The 19453-nt window shown below is 58.0% G+C and overlaps 1 protein-coding gene across 2 annotated transcripts in view; it reads right to left on the bottom strand.

The window, feature by feature from the left end:
- Positions 1-1274: 1274 nt before the first annotated feature.
- LOC121274255 (Krueppel-like factor 15) overlaps positions 1275-19453 on the bottom strand; it is a 32923-nt gene continuing 14744 nt past the window's right edge. Inside the window, exon 3 of one of the 2 annotated variants that reach the window (XM_041181464.1) lies at positions 1275-1950. In XM_041181464.1, the coding sequence (XP_041037398.1) occupies positions 1782-1950 (169 nt within the window). In that variant the 3' untranslated portion in view covers positions 1275-1781. The remainder of the gene's footprint in view (positions 1951-19453) is intronic. The other variant, XM_041181463.1, reaches the window with a different exon arrangement.

Raw genomic sequence — 19453 nt, 5'->3', positions numbered from 1 at the left:
CTAATACACCCTAGGAACTCTCCCTCAAGGCTACCCTTACCAATTTGATTAGTCCAGTCTATATACATATTAGAAACACCCATGATTATTGCCGTACCTTTCTTACATGGTCCCAGTATTTCCTGGTTTATACTGTGCCCCACTGCTAAACTACTGTTTGGGGACCTGTAGATTACTCTATAGATAGAGGAATGGGGGGGTGGGGGGGGGGTTACAGAGAGAGGAATGACAAGTCAGAGAGAGGGGGAGGGAATGGCCATTACAGAGAGGGAGGGGACACAGGGCAGAGACAGAGTGAGAGAAAGAGGTGTGAGTGACAGAAACGGAGCTAGAGGGAGAGTGACAAGGAGTGAGTCGGAGAGAGAGAGAGGGACAGAGGCAGGGGGAGGGAGAGAGAGGAGAGTTGGGCCGGTGGGGGGAGATTATGGAAACAGGCAATGAGATAGCGATAGCAGAGAGACAACGATCTAATAACATCCACGTGTTACATTCAGAATTTATTAAACAGCCATTTGTTTCATTTGGAAAACACTGGAAGCAAATCAATAACAAATGAGACAAAGGGGTTTGTAAACAAAACATGAATAATCACAATCAAATCACAATTAAAACCACCAGATACTTCCCCAGTGATCAGATACAGGGCAGACCGATACCCCCCTCAGGGTCACAGATACCCCCCTCAGGGACAGACCGATACCCCCCTCAGGGACACAGATACCCCACTCAGGGACACAGATACCCCCCTCAGGGACACAGATACCCCACTCAGGGACACAGATACCCCACTCAGGGACAGACACATACCCCCTCAGGGACACAGATACCCCACTCAGGGACACAGATACCCCACTCAGGGACACCGATACCCCCCTCAGGGACACAGATACCCCCCTCAGGGACACAGATACCCCACTCAGGGACACAGATACCCCACTCAGGGACAGACACATACCCCACTCAGGGACACAGATAACCCCCTTAGGGACAGACCGATACCCCCCTCAGGGACACAGATACCCCACTCAAGGACAGACCGATACCCCCCCCCAACTCCAGGGACAGTCAGATACCCCCCCTCAGGGACAGACACATACCCCTCCTCAGGGACAGACACATACCCCTCCTCAGGGACAGACAGATACCACCCCCCCAACTCCAGGGACAGACACATACTCCACCTCAGGGACAGACACATACCCCCCCTCAGGGACAGACAGATACCCCCCCTCAGGGACAGACAGATACCCCCCCCTCCTCCAGGGACAGACAGATACCCCCCCTCAGGGACAGACAGATACCCCCCCCTCAGGGACAGACAGATACCCCCTCCAGTCTGTGGGGGGATCGGGTGGAGGGGAGGGGGGTGGTGGGGTCCCTGCCCCCAGTCTGTGGGGGATTTTTTGAGGGGGGGGGGTGAGCCGAGAGGAACACAGAGTTTTGAACTGGGGCCGGGGGTGGGAAATCTGAAAAACCTTTGGGAATCGGGGAATCTGTGACCCAACAACAACGTTTACATTTATATAGCAGCTTTCCCTGATCAAGCCTCCCCCAGGTGCGACTGATCCCGTTCAGTCCGTGCTCCTGTTTCTGAAGCCCACGACTGCTGGTGTCGGATCGATGTCCCGGACTCGGAGACCTGTAAACACCGGACAGTCGGATCCGATTCCATGTCCGTCAGCAGGTTTATAACCAGGCTCCTGCGGTTCGGTATTCCTGTCCCTGACACCCAGGCTCTGGCTCCACTCCTTGTCCAGGTGCTCTGGGAGGGGGGCAGAGAGTCAGTTTGCAGCCTGCGTCCCTCGGCTGCACCGCGGGAAGCGATGGACCTTGACGTGTTTGGACAGGTGGTCACTGCGAGCGAACCTCTTCCCACACACCAAACACTGATAGGGTTTAATCCCAGAGTGTGAGCGCTTGTGTCGCGATAGTTCATCAGATCGGGAAAACCTGGGGGATAGACACGGGGTACAGACCATCAGAGCAGGTGGGAGGGCCAAAATTATTCCCCTCACACAAGTAGACACATACGCACACTCGCACACAGACACAAACGCACAGACACAGATACACACGCGTACACGCACGCACAGACACATGCGCGTACACACACACGCACAGACACATACACGTGCGTACACACATGCACAGACACACACACACACAGACGTGCACAAACATGCATGACATGTACAGGCACGTACATACATGCGCATACACACATGCACAGACGCACACATACAAACATGGACAAAAATGCGTGACACATGCACAGGCACGTACAAACATGCGCATACACGCACGCACGGACACATGCGCGCATGCACAGACACATGCGTGTACACACGCACAGGCACGTACACACGCACACACAGACATGCACACACTGACGCGCGCATACACACGCACAGACACGTGTGTACACACACAATCATGCACACACGCGCATCCACGCACACACACGCATGCTCACACAGACACGCGTGCGTATACATGCAAGGGTGACCAGTTGCATGCATACACGTCACAATGCAAATCTGCAATCATTCAACTAAATGGGGCATCACAAGCAGCCCTATCCTCACCCAATGTTTCATTTATAGCCTGCAATCCAGCAGATAGCTGGTCTGATTCACACACTGACCCATAACCACACACCGCACCAACCCGCTACCTCTCAGTGTGATCCCAGGGGGAAAACTGTTTGGGGCACAGTCCCACATCAGCTCAGCTCAGTTCACTCAGTGCAGGGGGTGGGGTACAGGAGACCGGGTACAGGGTCATCACTCGGTACAGGCGACGGGGTACAAGGTCATCACTTGGTACAGGCGATGGGGAACAAGGTCATCACTTGGTACAGGGGGTGGGGTACAGGGTCATCACTCGGTACAGGGGCTGAAGTACAGGGTCATCACTCGGTACAGGGTCATCACTCGGTACAGGGGACGGGGTACAGGGTCATCACTCGGTACAGAGGACGGGGTACAGGGTCATCACTCGGTACAGGGGGTGGGGTACAGGGTCATCACTCGGTACAGGGGGTGAAGTACAGGGTCATCACTCGGTACAGGCGACGGGGTACAGGGTCATCACTCGGTACAGGGGATGGGGTACAGGGTCATCACTCGGTACAGCGGATGGGGTACAGGGTTATCACTCGGTACAGGAGACGGGGTACAGGGTCATCACTCAGTACAGGGTCACCACTCGGCACAGGGGATGGGGTACAGGGTCATCATTCGGTACAGGGTCATCACTCGGTACAGGGGACAAGACATAGGGTCATCACTCGGTACAGGGGGTGAAGTACAGGGTCATCACTCGGTACAGGGTCATCACTCGGTACAGGGGGTGAAGTACAGGGTCATCACTCGGTACAGGGGATGGGGTACAGGGTCATCACTCGGTACAGGGGGTGAAGTACAGGGTCATCACTCGGTACAGGGTTATCACTCGGTACAGGGGGTGAAGTACAGGGTCATCACTCGGTACAGGGGGTGAAGTACAGGGTCATCACTCGGTACAGGCGACGGGGTACAGGGTCATCACTCGGTACAGGGGGTGGGGTACAGGGTCATCACTCGGTACAGGGGACGGGGTACAGGGTCATCACTCGGTACAGGGTCATCACTCGGTACAGGGGATGGGGTACAGGGTCATCATTCGGTACAGGGTCATCACTCGGTACAGGGGACAAGACATAGGGTCATCACTCGGTACAGGGGGTGAAGTACAGGGTCATCACTCGGTACAGGGGACGGGGTACAGGGTCTTCACTCGGTACAGGGTCATCACTCGGTACAGGGGGTGGGGTACAGGGTCATCACTCGGTACAGGGGGTGGGGTACAGGGTCTTCACTCGGTACAGGGGACGGGGTACAGGGTCATCACTCGGTACAGGGGGTGGGGTACAGGGTCATCACTCGGTACAGGGGACGGGGTACAGGGTCATCACTCGGTACAGGGGGTGGGGTACAGGGTCATCACTCGGTACAGGGGGTGGGGTACAGGGTCTTCACTCGGTACAGGGGGCGAGGCACAGGATCATCATTCGGTACAGAGTCATCACTCGGTAAAGGCGACGGGGTACAGGGGCATCGCTCGGTACAGGGGGCAAGGCACAGGGTCGTCACTCGGTATAGGGTCATCACTCAGTACAGGGGACAGGGTACAGGGTCATCACTCAGTACAGGCGACGGGGTACAGGGTCATCACTCGGTACAGGCGACGGGGTACAGGGTCATCACTCGGTACAGGGTCATCACTCGGTACAGGGGTTGGGGTACAGGGTCATCACTCGGTACAGGCGACGGGGTACAGGGTCATCATTCGGTACAGGGGACGGGGTACAGGGTCATCATTCGGTACAGGGTCATCATTCGTTACAGGGTCATCACTCGGTACAGGGGACGGGGTACAGGGTCATCATTCGGTACAGGGTCATCACTCGGTACAGGGGGCGAGGTACAGGGTCATCACGCGGTACAGGGTCATCAATCGGTACAGGGGACGAGACACAGGGTCATCGCTCGGTACAGGGGACGAGACACAGGGTCATCGCTCGGTACAGGCGACGGGGTACAGGGGACAGGGTACAGGGTCATCGCTCGGTACAGGCGACGGGGGTACAGGGGACAGGGTACAGGGTCATCACTCGGTACAGGGGACGGGGTACAGGGTCACAACTCGGAACGGGGACGAGGCACAGGGTCATCACTCGGTATAGGGTGCGAGGCACAGGGTCATCACTCGGTACAGGCGACGGGGTACAAGGTCATCACTCGGTACAGGGGACGGGGTACAGGGTCATCACTCGGTACAGGGGATGGGGTACAGGGTCATCACTCGGTACAGGGGGTGAAGTACAGGGTCATCACTCGGTACAGGCGACGGGGTACAGGGTCATCACTCGGTACAGGGGATGGGGTACAGGGTCATCACTCGGTATAGGGGGTGAAGTACAGGGTTATCACTCGGTACAGGGGGTGAAGTACAGGGTCATCCCTCGGTACAGGCGACTGGGTACAGGGTCATCACTCAGTACAGGGTCATCACTCGGCACAGGGGATGGGGTACAGGGTCATCATTCGGTACAGGGTCATCACTCGGTACAGGGGGCGGGGTACAGGGTCATCACTCGATACAGGGGGCGGGGTACAGGGTCATCACGCGGTACAGGGTCATCAATCGGTACAGGGGACGAGACACAGGGTCATCACTCGGTACAGGGGATGAGGCACAGGGCCAGCACTCAGTACAGGGTCATCGCTCGGTACAGGGGACGAGACACAGGGTCATCGCTCGGTACAGGCGACGGGGTACAGGGGACAGGGTACAGGGTCATCACTCGGTACAGGGGACGGGGTACAGGGTCACAACTCGGAACAGGGGACGAGGCACAGGGTCATCACTCGGTATAGGGGACGGGGTACAGGGTCACAACTCGGAACAGGGGACGAGGCACAGGGTCATCACTCGGTACAGGGGGCGAGGCACAGGATCATCATTCGGTACAGTGCCATCACTCGGTATAGGGGGCAAGGTACAGGGTCATCACTCGGTACAGGGGGCGGGGTACAGGATCATCACTCGGTACAGGGGACGTGGTACAGGGTCATCACTCGGAACAGGGGGCGGGGTACAGGGTCATCACTCGGAACAGGGTCATCACTCGGTACAGGGGGCGAGGCACAGGGTCATCATTCGGTACAGGGTCATCACTCGGTACAGGGTCATCACTCGGTACAGGGGGCGAGGCACAGGGTCATCATTCGGTACAGGGTCAACACTCGGTACAGGCGACGGGGTACAGTGTCATCACTCGGTATAGGGGGCGAGGTACAGGGTCATCACTCGGTATAGAGGACGAGGTACAGGGTCATCACTCGGTACAGGCGACGGGATACAGGGTCATCACTCGGTACAGACGACAGGGAACAGGGTCACCACTCGGTACAGGGGACGGGGTACAGGGTCATCAGTCGGTACAGGGTCATCACTCGGTACAGGGGACGTGGTACAGGGTCATCATTCGGTACAGGGTTATCACTCGGTACAGGGGGTGAAGTACAGGGTCATCACTCGGTACAGGGGATGGGGTACAGGGTCATCACTCGGTACAGGGTCATCACTTGGTACAGGGGGTGAAGTACAGGGTCATCACTCGGTACAGGCGACGGGGTACAGGGTCATCACTCAGTACAGGGTCATCACTCGGTACAGGGGGTGAAGTACAGGGTCATCACTCGGTACAGGGGACGGGGTACAGGGTCATCACTCGGTACAGGCGACGGGGTACAAGGTCATCACTCGGTACAGGGGACGGGGTACAGAGTCATCACTCGGTACAAGGGGTGAAGTACAGGGTCATCACTCGGTACAGGCGACGGGGTACAGGGTCATCACTCGGTACAGGGGATGGGGTACAGGGTCATCACTCGGTATAGGGGGTGAAGTACAGGGTCATCACTCGGTACAGGGTTATCACTCGGTACAGGGGGTGAAGTACAGGGTCATCACTCGGTACAGGCGACGGGGTACAGGGTCATCACTCAGTACAGGGTCATCACTCGGTACAGGGGGTGAAGTACAGGGTCATCACTCGGTACAGGGTCATCACTCGGTACAGGGTCATCACTCGGTACAGGGGGTGAAGTACAGGGTCATCACTCGGTACAGGGGGTGAAGTACAGGGTCATCACTCGGTACAGGGTCATCACTCAGTACAGGGTCATTACTCGGTACAGGGTCATTACTCGGTACAGGGGGTGAAGTACAGGGTCATCACTCGGTACAGGGTCATCACTCGGTACAGGGGGTGAAGTACAGGGTCATCACTCGGTACAGGGGGTGAAGTACAGGGTCATCACTCGGTACAGGGGACGGGGTACAGCGTCATCACTCGGTACAGGGGACGGGGTACAGGGTCATCACTCGGTACAGGAGGGGAGGAACAGGGTCATCACTCGGTACAGGGGACGGGGTACAGCGTCATCACTCGGTACAGGGGATGGGGTACAGGGTCATCATTCGGTACAGGGTCATCACTCGGTACAGGGGACAAGACATAGGGTCATCACTCGGTACAGGGGGTGAAGTACAGGGTCATCACTCGGTACAGGGGACGGGGTACAGGGTCATCACTCGGTACAGGGGACGGGGTACAGCATCATCACTCGGTACAGGGGACGGGGTACAGCGTCATCACTCGGTACAGGGGACGGGGTACAGCGTCATCACTCGGTACAGGGGACGGGGTACAGCGTCATCACTCGTTACAGGGGGTGGGGTACAGGATCATCACTTGGTACAGGGGGTGGGGTACAGTGTCATCGCTCGGTACAGGGGGCAAGGCACAGGGTCATCACTCGGGACAGGGTCATCACGCGGTACAGGGGGTGGGGTACAGGGTCATCACTCGCTATAGGGGGCGAGGTACAGTGTCAGCACTTGGTACAGGGTCATCACTCGGTACAGGGGGTGGGGTACAGGGTCATCACTCGGTATAGAGGACGGGGTACAGGGTCATCACTTGGTACAGGATCATCACTCGGTACAGGCGACGGGGTACAGGGTTATCACTCGGTACAGGGGGTGAAGTACAGGGTCATCACTCGGTACAGGCGACGGGGTACAGGGTCATCACTCAGTACAGGGTCATCACTCGGTACAGGGGGTGAAGTACAGGGTCATCACTCGGTACAGGGTCATCACTCGGTACAGGGTCATCACTCGGTACAGGGGGTGAAGTACAGGGTCATCACTCGGTACAGGGGGTGAAGTACAGGGTCATCACTCGGTACAGGGTCATCACTCAGTACAGGGTCATTACTCGGTACAGGGGGTGAAGTACAGGGTCATCACTCGGTACAGGGTCATCACTCGGTACAGGGGGTGAAGTACAGGGTCATCACTCGGTACAGGGGGTGAAGTACAGGGTCATCACTCGGTACAGGGGACGGGGTACAGCGTCATCACTCGGTACAGGGGACGGGGTACAGGGTCATCACTCGGTACAGGAGGGGAGGAACAGGGTCATCACTCGGTACAGGGGACGGGGTACAGCGTCATCACTCGGTACAGGGGATGGGGTACAGGGTCATCATTCGGTACAGGGTCATCACTCGGTACAGGGGACAAGACATAGGGTCATCACTCGGTACAGGGGGTGAAGTACAGGGTCATCACTCGGTACAGGGGACGGGGTACAGGGTCATCACTCGGTACAGGGGACGGGGTACAGCGTCATCACTCGGTACAGGGGACGGGGTACAGCGTCATCACTCGGTACAGGGGACGGGGTACAGCGTCATCACTCGGTACAGGGGACGGGGTACAGCGTCATCACTCGTTACAGGGGGTGGGGTACAGGATCATCACTTGGTACAGGGGGTGGGGTACAGTGTCATCGCTCGGTACAGGGGGCAAGGCACAGGGTCATCACTCGGGACAGGGTCATCACGCGGTACAGGGGGCGAGGTACAGGGTCATCACTCAGTACAGGGGGTGGGGTACAGGGTCATCACTCGGTACAGGGTCATCACTCGGTATAGGGGGCGAGGTACAGTGTCATCACTAGATACAGGCGATGGGTTACAGGGTCATCACTCGATACAGGGTCATCATTCGGTACAGGGTCATCACTCGATACAGGCGACGGGGTACAGGGTCATCACTTGGTATGGGGGTGAGGTACAGTGTCAGCACTTGGTACAGGGTCATCACTCGGTACAGGGGTGGGGTACAGGGTCATCACTCGGTATAGAGGACGGGATACAGGGTCATCACTTGGTACAGGATCATCACTCGGTACAGGGGGCGGGGTACAGGGTCATCATTCGGTACAGGGGGTGGGGTACAGGGTCATCACTCGGTACAGACGACGGGGTACAGGATCATCACTCGGTACAGAGGACGGAGTACAGGATCATCACTCGGTACAGGGGGCGGGGTACAGGGTCATCACGCGGTACAGGGTCATCACTCGGTACAGGGGATGAGGCACAGGGTCAGCACTCAGTACACGGTCATCGCTCGGTACAGGGGACGAGACACAGGGTCATCGCTCGGTACAGGCGACGGGGTACAGGGTCACAACTCGGAACAGGGGACGAAGTACAGGGTCATCACTCGGTATAGGGTGCGAGGTACAGGGTCATCATTCGGTACAGGGTCATCACTCGGTACAGGGGGCGAGGCACAGGATCATCATTCGGTACAGGGTCATCACTCGGTACAGGGGACAAGACATAGGGTCATCACTCGGTACAGGGGGTGAAGTACAGGGTCATCACTCGGTACAGGGGACGGGGTACAGGGTCTTCACTCGGTACAGGGTCATCACTCGGTACAGGGGGTGGGGTACAGGGTCATCACTCGGTACAGGGGGTGGGGTACAGGGTCTTCACTCGGTACAGGGGACGGGGTACAGGGTCATCACTCGGTACAGGGGGTGAAGTACAGGGTCATCACTCGGTACAGGGGGTGAAGTACAGGGTCATCACTCGGTACAGGGGACGGGGTACAGCGTCATCACTCGGTACAGGGGACGGGGGTACAGGGTCATCACTCGGTACAGGAGGGGAGGAACAGGGTCATCACTCGGTACAGGGGACGGGGTACAGCGTCATCACTCGGTACAGGGGATGGGGTACAGGGTCATCATTCGGTACAGGGTCATCACTCGGTACAGGGGACAAGACATAGGGTCATCACTCGGTACAGGGGGTGAAGTACAGGGTCATCACTCGGTACAGGGGACGGGGTACAGGGTCATCACTCGGTACAGGGGACGGGGTACAGCATCATCACTCGGTACAGGGGACGGGGTACAGCGTCATCACTCGGTACAGGGGACGGGGTACAGCGTCATCACTCGGTACAGGGGACGGGGTACAGCGTCATCACTCGTTACAGGGGGTGGGGTACAGGATCATCACTTGGTACAGGGGGTGGGGTACAGTGTCATCGCTCGGTACAGGGGGCAAGGCACAGGGTCATCACTCGGGACAGGGTCATCACGCGGTACAGGGGGTGGGGTACAGGGTCATCACTCGCTATAGGGGGCGAGGTACAGTGTCAGCACTTGGTACAGGGTCATCACTCGGTACAGGGGGTGGGGTACAGGGTCATCACTCGGTATAGAGGACGGGGTACAGGGTCATCACTTGGTACAGGATCATCACTCGGTACAGGCGACGGGGTACAGGGTTATCACTCGGTACAGGGGGTGAAGTACAGGGTCATCACTCGGTACAGGCGACGGGGTACAGGGTCATCACTCAGTACAGGGTCATCACTCGGTACAGGGGGTGAAGTACAGGGTCATCACTCGGTACAGGGTCATCACTCGGTACAGGGTCATCACTCGGTACAGGGGGTGAAGTACAGGGTCATCACTCGGTACAGGGGGTGAAGTACAGGGTCATCACTCGGTACAGGGTCATCACTCAGTACAGGGTCATTACTCGGTACAGGGGGTGAAGTACAGGGTCATCACTCGGTACAGGGTCATCACTCGGTACAGGGGGTGAAGTACAGGGTCATCACTCGGTACAGGGGGTGAAGTACAGGGTCATCACTCGGTACAGGGGACGGGGTACAGCGTCATCACTCGGTACAGGGGACGGGGTACAGGGTCATCACTCGGTACAGGAGGGGAGGAACAGGGTCATCACTCGGTACAGGGGACGGGGTACAGCGTCATCACTCGGTACAGGGGATGGGGTACAGGGTCATCATTCGGTACAGGGTCATCACTCGGTACAGGGGACAAGACATAGGGTCATCACTCGGTACAGGGGGTGAAGTACAGGGTCATCACTCGGTACAGGGGACGGGGTACAGGGTCATCACTCGGTACAGGGGACGGGGTACAGCGTCATCACTCGGTACAGGGGACGGGGTACAGCGTCATCACTCGGTACAGGGGACGGGGTACAGCGTCATCACTCGGTACAGGGACGGGGTACAGCGTCATCACTCGTTACAGGGGGTGGGGTACAGGATCATCACTTGGTACAGGGGGTGGGGTACAGTGTCATCGCTCGGTACAGGGGGCAAGGCACAGGGTCATCACTCGGGACAGGGTCATCACGCGGTACAGGGGGCGAGGTACAGGGTCATCACTCAGTACAGGGGGTGGGGTACAGGGTCATCACTCGGTACAGGGTCATCACTCGGTATAGGGGGCGAGGTACAGTGTCATCACTAGATACAGGCGATGGGTTACAGGGTCATCACTCGATACAGGGTCATCATTCGGTACAGGGTCATCACTCGATACAGGCGACGGGGTACAGGGTCATCACTTGGTATGGGGGTGAGGTACAGTGTCAGCACTTGGTACAGGGTCATCACTCGGTACAGGGGTGGGGTACAGGGTCATCACTCGGTATAGAGGACGGGATACAGGGTCATCACTTGGTACAGGATCATCACTCGGTACAGGGGGCGGGGTACAGGGTCATCATTCGGTACAGGGGGTGGGGTACAGGGTCATCACTCGGTACAGACGACGGGGTACAGGATCATCACTCGGTACAGAGGACGGAGTACAGGATCATCACTCGGTACAGGGGGCGGGGTACAGGGTCATCACGCGGTACAGGGTCATCACTCGGTACAGGGGATGAGGCACAGGGTCAGCACTCAGTACACGGTCATCGCTCGGTACAGGGGACGAGACACAGGGTCATCGCTCGGTACAGGCGACGGGGTACAGGGTCACAACTCGGAACAGGGGACGAAGCACAGGGTCATCACTCGGTATAGGGTGCGAGGTACAGGGTCATCATTCGGTACAGGGTCATCACTCGGTACAGGGGGCGAGGCACAGGATCATCATTCGGTACAGGGTCATCACTCGGTACAGGGGACAAGACATAGGGTCATCACTCGGTACAGGGGGTGAAGTACAGGGTCATCACTCGGTACAGGGGACGGGGTACAGGGTCTTCACTCGGTACAGGGTCATCACTCGGTACAGGGGGTGGGGTACAGGGTCATCACTCGGTACAGGGGGTGGGGTACAGGGTCTTCCCTCGGTACAGGGGACGGGGTACAGGGTCATCACTCGGTACAGGGGGTGGGGTACAGGGTCATCACTCGGTACAGGGGACGGGGTACAGGGTCATCACTCGGTACAGGGGGTGGGGTACAGGGTCATCACTCGGTACAGGGGGTGGGGTACAGGGTCTTCACTCGGTACAGGGGGCGAGGCACAGGATCATCATTCGGTACAGAGTCATCACTCGGTAAAGGCGACGGGGTACAGGGGCATCGCTCGGTACAGGGGGCAAGGCACAGGGTCGTCACTCGGTACAGGGGACAGGGTACAGGGTCATCACTCGGTACAGGCGACGGGGTACAGGGTCATCACTCGGTACAGGCGACGGGGTACAGGGTCATCACTCGGTACAGGGTCATCACTCGGTACAGGGGTTGGGGTACAGGGTCATCACTCGGTACAGGCGACGGGGTACAGGGTCATCATTCGGTACAGGGGACGGGGTACAGGGTCATCATTCGGTACAGGGTCATCATTCGGTACAGGGTCATCACTCGGTACAGGGGACGGGGTACAGGGTCATCATTCGGTACAGGGTCATCACTCGGTACAGGGGGCGAGGTACAGGGTCATCACGCGGTACAGGGTCATCAATCGGTACAGGGGACGAGACACAGGGTCATCGCTCGGTACAGGGGACGAGACACAGGGTCATCGCTCGGTACAGGCGACGGGGTACAGGGGACAGGGTACAGGGTCATCGCTCGGTACAGGCGACGGGGTACAGGGGACAGGGTACAGGGTCATCACTCGGTACAGGGGACGGGGTACAGGGTCACAACTCGGAACGGGGACGAGGCACAGGGTCATCACTCGGTATAGGGTGCGAGGCACAGGGTCATCACTCGGTACAGGCGACGGGGTACAAGGTCATCACTCGGTACAGGGGACGGGGTACAGGGTCATCACTCGGTACAGGGGATGGGGTACAGGGTCATCACTCGGTACAGGGGGTGAAGTACAGGGTCATCACTCGGTACAGGCGACGGGGTACAGGGTCATCACTCGGTACAGGGGATGGGGTACAGGGTCATCACTCGGTATAGGGGGTGAAGTACAGGGTTATCACTCGGTACAGGGGGTGAAGTACAGGGTCATCCCTCGGTACAGGCGACTGGGTACAGGGTCATCACTCAGTACAGGGTCATCACTCGGCACAGGGGATGGGGTACAGGGTCATCATTCGGTACAGGGTCATCACTCGGTACAGGGGGCGGGGTACAGGGTCATCACTCGATACAGGGGGCGGGGTACAGGGTCATCACGCGGTACAGGGTCATCAATCGGTACAGGGGACGAGACACAGGGTCATCACTCGGTACAGGGGATGAGGCACAGGGCCAGCACTCAGTACAGGGTCATCGCTCGGTACAGGGGACGAGACACAGGGTCATCGCTCGGTACAGGCGACGGGGTACAGGGGACAGGGTACAGGGTCATCACTCGGTACAGGGGACGGGGTACAGGGTCACAACTCGGAACAGGGGACGAGGCACAGGGTCATCACTCGGTATAGGGGACGGGGTACAGGGTCACAACTCGGAACAGGGGACGAGGCACAGGGTCATCACTCGGTATAGGGTGCGAGGTACAGGGTCATCATTCGGTACAGGGTCATCACTCGGTACAGGGGGCGAGGCACAGGATCATCATTCGGTACAGTGCCATCACTCGGTATAGGGGGCAAGGTACAGGGTCATCACTCGGTACAGGGGGCGGGGTACAGGATCATCACTCGGTACAGGGGACGTGGTACAGGGTCATCACTCGGAACAGGGGGCGGGGTACAGGGTCATCACTCGGAACAGGGTCATCACTCGGTACAGGGGGCGAGGCACAGGGTCATCATTCGGTACAGGGTCATCACTCGGTACAGGGTCATCACTCGGTACAGGGGGCGAGGCACAGGGTCATCATTCGGTACAGGGTCAACACTCGGTACAGGCGACGGGGTACAGTGTCATCACTCGGTATAGGGGGCGAGGTACAGGGTCATCACTCGGTATAGAGGACGAGGTACAGGGTCATCACTCGGTACAGGCGACGGGATACAGGGTCATCACTCGGTACAGACGACAGGGAACAGGGTCACCACTCGGTACAGGGGACGGGGTACAGGGTCATCAGTCGGTACAGGGTCATCACTCGGTACAGGGGACGTGGTACAGGGTCATCATTCGGTACAGGGTTATCACTCGGTACAGGGGGTGAAGTACAGGGTCATCACTCGGTACAGGGGATGGGGTACAGGGTCATCACTCGGTACAGGGTCATCACTTGGTACAGGGGGTGAAGTACAGGGTCATCACTCGGTACAGGCGACGGGGGTACAGGGTCATCACTCAGTACAGGGTCATCACTCGGTACAGGGGGTGAAGTACAGGGTCATCACTCGGTACAGGGGACGGGGTACAGGGTCATCACTCGGTACAGGCGACGGGGTACAAGGTCATCACTCGGTACAGGGGACGGGGTACAGAGTCATCACTCGGTACAAGGGGTGAAGTACAGGGTCATCACTCGGTACAGGCGACGGGGTACAGGGTCATCACTCGGTACAGGGGATGGGGTACAGGGTCATCACTCGGTATAGGGGGTGAAGTACAGGGTCATCACTCGGTACAGGGTTATCACTCGGTACAGGGGGTGAAGTACAGGGTCATCACTCGGTACAGGCGACGGGGTACAGGGTCATCACTCAGTACAGGGTCATCACTCGGTACAGGGGGTGAAGTACAGGGTCATCACTCGGTACAGGGTCATCACTCGGTACAGGGTCATCACTCGGTACAGGGGGTGAAGTACAGGGTCATCACTCGGTACAGGGGGTGAAGTACAGGGTCATCACTCGGTACAGGGTCATCACTCAGTACAGGGTCATTACTCGGTACAGGGTCATTACTCGGTACAGGGGGTGAAGTACAGGGTCATCACTCGGTACAGGGTCATCACTCGGTACAGGGGGTGAAGTACAGGGTCATCACTCGGTACAGGGGGTGAAGTACAGGGTCATCACTCGGTACAGGGGACGGGGTACAGCGTCATCACTCGGTACAGGGGACGGGGTACAGGGTCATCACTCGGTACAGGAGGGGAGGAACAGGGTCATCACTCGGTACAGGGGACGGGGTACAGCGTCATCACTCGGTACAGGGGATGGGGTACAGGGTCATCATTCGGTACAGGGTCATCACTCGGTACAGGGGACAAGACATAGGGTCATCACTCGGTACAGGGGGTGAAGTACAGGGTCATCACTCGGTACAGGGGACGGGGTACAGGGTCATCACTCGGTACAGGGGACGGGGTACAGCATCATCACTCGGTACAGGGGACGGGGTACAGCGTCATCACTCGGTACAGGGGACGGGGTACAGCGTCATCACTCGGTACAGGGGACGGGGTACAGCGTCATCACTCGTTACAGGGGGTGGGGTACAGGATCATCACTTGGTACAGGGGGTGGGGTACAGTGTCCATCGCTCGGTACAGGGGGCAAGGCACAGGGTCATCACTCGGGACAGGGTCATCACGCGGTACAGGGGGTGGGGTACAGGGTCATCACTCGCTATAGGGGGCGAGGTACAGTGTCAGCACTTGGTACAGGGTCATCACTCGGTACAGGGGGTGGGGTACAGGGTCATCACTCGGTATAGAGGACGGGGTACAGGGTCATCACTTGGTACAGGATCATCACTCGGTACAGGCGACGGGGTACAGGGTTATCACTCGGTACAGGGGGTGAAGTACAGGGTCATCACTCGGTACAGGCGACGGGGTACAGGGTCATCACTCAGTACAGGGTCATCACTCGGTACAGGGGGTGAAGTACAGGGTCATCACTCGGTACAGGGTCATCACTCGGTACAGGGTCATCACTCGGTACAGGGGGTGAAGTACAGGGTCATCACTCGGTACAGGGGGTGAAGTACAGGGTCATCACTCGGTACAGGGTCATCACTCAGTACAGGGTCATTACTCGGTACAGGGGGTGAAGTACAGGGTCATCACTCGGTACAGGGTCATCACTCGGTACAGGGGGTGAAGTACAGGGTCATCACTCGGTACAGGGGGTGAAGTACAGGGTCATCACTCGGTACAGGGGACGGGGTACAGCGTCATCACTCGGTACAGGGGACGGGGTACAGGGTCATCACTCGGTACAGGAGGGGAGGAACAGGGTCATCACTCGGTACAGGGGACGGGGTACAGCGTCATCACTCGGTACAGGGGATGGGGTACAGGGTCATCATTCGGTACAGGGTCATCACTCGGTACAGGGGACAAGACATAGGGTCATCACTCGGTACAGGGGGTGAAGTACAGGGTCATCACTCGGTACAGGGGACGGGGTACAGGGTCATCACTCGGTACAGGGGACGGGGTACAGCGTCATCACTCGGTACAGGGGACGGGGTACAGCGTCATCACTCGGTACAGGGGACGGGGTACAGCGTCATCACTCGGTACAGGGGACGGGGTACAGCGTCATCACTCGTTACAGGGGGTGGGGTACAGGATCATCACTTGGTACAGGGGGTGGGGTACAGTGTCATCGCTCGGTACAGGGGGCAAGGCACAGGGTCATCACTCGGGACAGGGTCATCACGCGGTACAGGGGGCGAGGTACAGGGTCATCACTCAGTACAGGGGGTGGGGTACAGGGTCATCACTCGGTACAGGGTCATCACTCGGTATAGGGGGCGAGGTACAGTGTCATCACTAGATACAGGCGATGGGTTACAGGGTCATCACTCGATACAGGGTCATCATTCGGTACAGGGTCATCACTCGATACAGGCGACGGGGTACAGGGTCATCACTTGGTATGGGGGTGAGGTACAGTGTCAGCACTTGGTACAGGGTCATCACTCGGTACAGGGGTGGAGTACAGGGTCATCACTCGGTATAGAGGACGGGATACAGGGTCATCACTTGGTACAGGATCATCACTCGGTACAGGGGGCGGGGTACAGGGTCATCATTCGGTACAGGGGGTGGGGTACAGGGTCATCACTCGGTACAGACGACGGGGTACAGGATCATCACTCGGTACAGAGGACGGAGTACAGGATCATCACTCGGTACAGGGGGCGGGGTACAGGGTCATCACGCGGTACAGGGTCATCACTCGGTACAGGGGATGAGGCACAGGGTCAGCACTCAGTACACGGTCATCGCTCGGTACAGGGGACGAGACACAGGGTCATCGCTCGGTACAGGCGACGGGGTACAGGGTCACAACTCGGAACAGGGGACGAAGCACAGGGTCATCACTCGGTATAGGGTGCGAGGTACAGGGTCATCATTCGGTACAGGGTCATCACTCGGTACAGGGGGCGAGGCACAGGATCATCATTCGGTACAGGGTCATCACTCGGTAAAGGCGACGGGGTACAGTGCCATCACTCGGTATAGGGGGCGAGGTACAGGGTCATCACTCGGTACAGGGTCATCACTCGGTACAGGGGGCGGGGTACAGGGTCATCACTCGGTACAGGCGACGGGGTACAGGGTCATCACTCGGTACAGGGGGCGGGGTACAGGGTCATCACTCGGTATAGAGGACGAGGTACAGGGTCATCACTCGGTATAGAGGACGAGGTACAGGGTCATCACTCGGTACAGGCGACGGGATACAGGGTCATCACTCGGTACAGACGACAGGGAACAGGGTCACCACTCGGTACAGGGTCATCAGTCGGTATAGAGGACACCACTCGGTACAGGGGACGGGGTACAGGGTCACAACTCGGAACAGGGGACGAGGCACAGGGTCATCACTCGGTACAGGGTCATCACTCGGTACAGGCGACGGGGTACAGGGTCATCACTCGGTACAGGGTTATCACTCGGTACAGGGGGTGAAGTACAGGGTCATCACTCGGTACAGGGGATGGGGTACAGGGTCATCACTCGGTACAGGGTCATCACTCGGTACAGGGGGTGAAGTACAGGGTCATCACTCGGTACAGGCGACGGGGTACAGGGTCATCACTCAGTACAGGGTCATCATTCGGTACAGGGGGTGAAGTACAGGGTCATCACTCAGTACAGGGGGTGGGGTACAGTGTCATCACTCGGTACAGGGGACTGGGTACAGGGTCATCACTCGGTACAGGGGGTGGGGTACAGGGTCTTCACTCGGTACAGGGGATGGGGTACAGGGACATCGCTCGGTACAGGGGGCAAGGCACAGGGTCATCACTCGGGACAGGGTCATCAATCGGTACAGGGGGCGAGGTACTGGGTCATCACTCGGTACAGCGGGTGGGGTACAGGGTCATTGCTCGGTACAGGGTTATCACTCGGTACAGGCGACGGGGTACAGGGTCATCACTCGGTACAGGGGGTGAAGTACAGGGTCATCACTCGATACAGGCGATGGGGTACAGCGTCATCACTCGATACAGGCGATGGGGTACAGGGTCATCACTCGGTACAGGGGGTGGGGTACAGGGTCATCACTCGGTACAGGGGGTGGGGTACAGGGTCATCACTCAGTACAGGGGGTGAAGTACAGGGTCATCATTCGGTACAGGGTCATCACTCGGTACAGGCGACGGGGTACAGGGTCATCACTCAGTACAGGGGGTGAAGTACAGGGTCATCATTCGGTACAGGGTCATCACTCGGTACAGGCGACGGGGTACAGGGTCATCACTCAGTACAGGGGGTGAAGTAGAGGGTCATCACTCGGTACAGGCGACGGGGTACAGGGTCATCACTTGGTATAGAGGACGGGGTACAGGGTCATCACTCGGTACAGACGACGGGGTACAGTGTCAGCACTTGGTACAGGGTCATCACTCGGTACAGGGGGTGGGTACAGGGTCATCACTCAGTACAGGGGGTGAAGTACAGGGTCATCATTCGGTACAGGGTCATCACTCGGTACAGGCGACGGGGTACAGGGACATCACTCGGTACAGGGGGTGAAGTACAGGGTCATCACTCGATACAGGCGATGGGGTACAGGGTCATCACTCGATACAGGCGATGGGGTACAGGGTCATCACTCGGTACAGGGGGTGGGGTACAGGGTCATCACTCGGTACAGGGGGTGGGGTACAGGGTCATCACTCAGTACAGGGGGTGAAGTACATGGTCATCATTCGGTACAGGGTCATCACTCGGTACAGGCGACGGGGTACAGGGTCATCACTCAGTACAGGGGGTGAAGTACAGGGTCATCATTCGGTACAGGGTCATCACTCGGTACAGGCGACGGGGTACAGGGTCATCACTCAGTACAGGGGGTGAAGTAGAGGGTCATCACTCGGTACAGGCGACGGGGTACAGGGTCATCACTCGGTACAGACGACGGGGTACAGTATCAGCACTTGGTACAGGGTCATCACTCGGTACAGGGGGTGGGGTACAGGG

The sequence above is a fragment of the Carcharodon carcharias genome (genome assembly GCF_017639515.1).
Source record: "Carcharodon carcharias isolate sCarCar2 chromosome 35 unlocalized genomic scaffold, sCarCar2.pri SUPER_35_unloc_5, whole genome shotgun sequence".
NCBI lineage: Eukaryota > Metazoa > Chordata > Chondrichthyes > Lamniformes > Lamnidae > Carcharodon > Carcharodon carcharias.
Note: the sequence above shows the minus strand (reverse complement) of the source record. Positions and strands in the feature narration are given on the sequence as shown.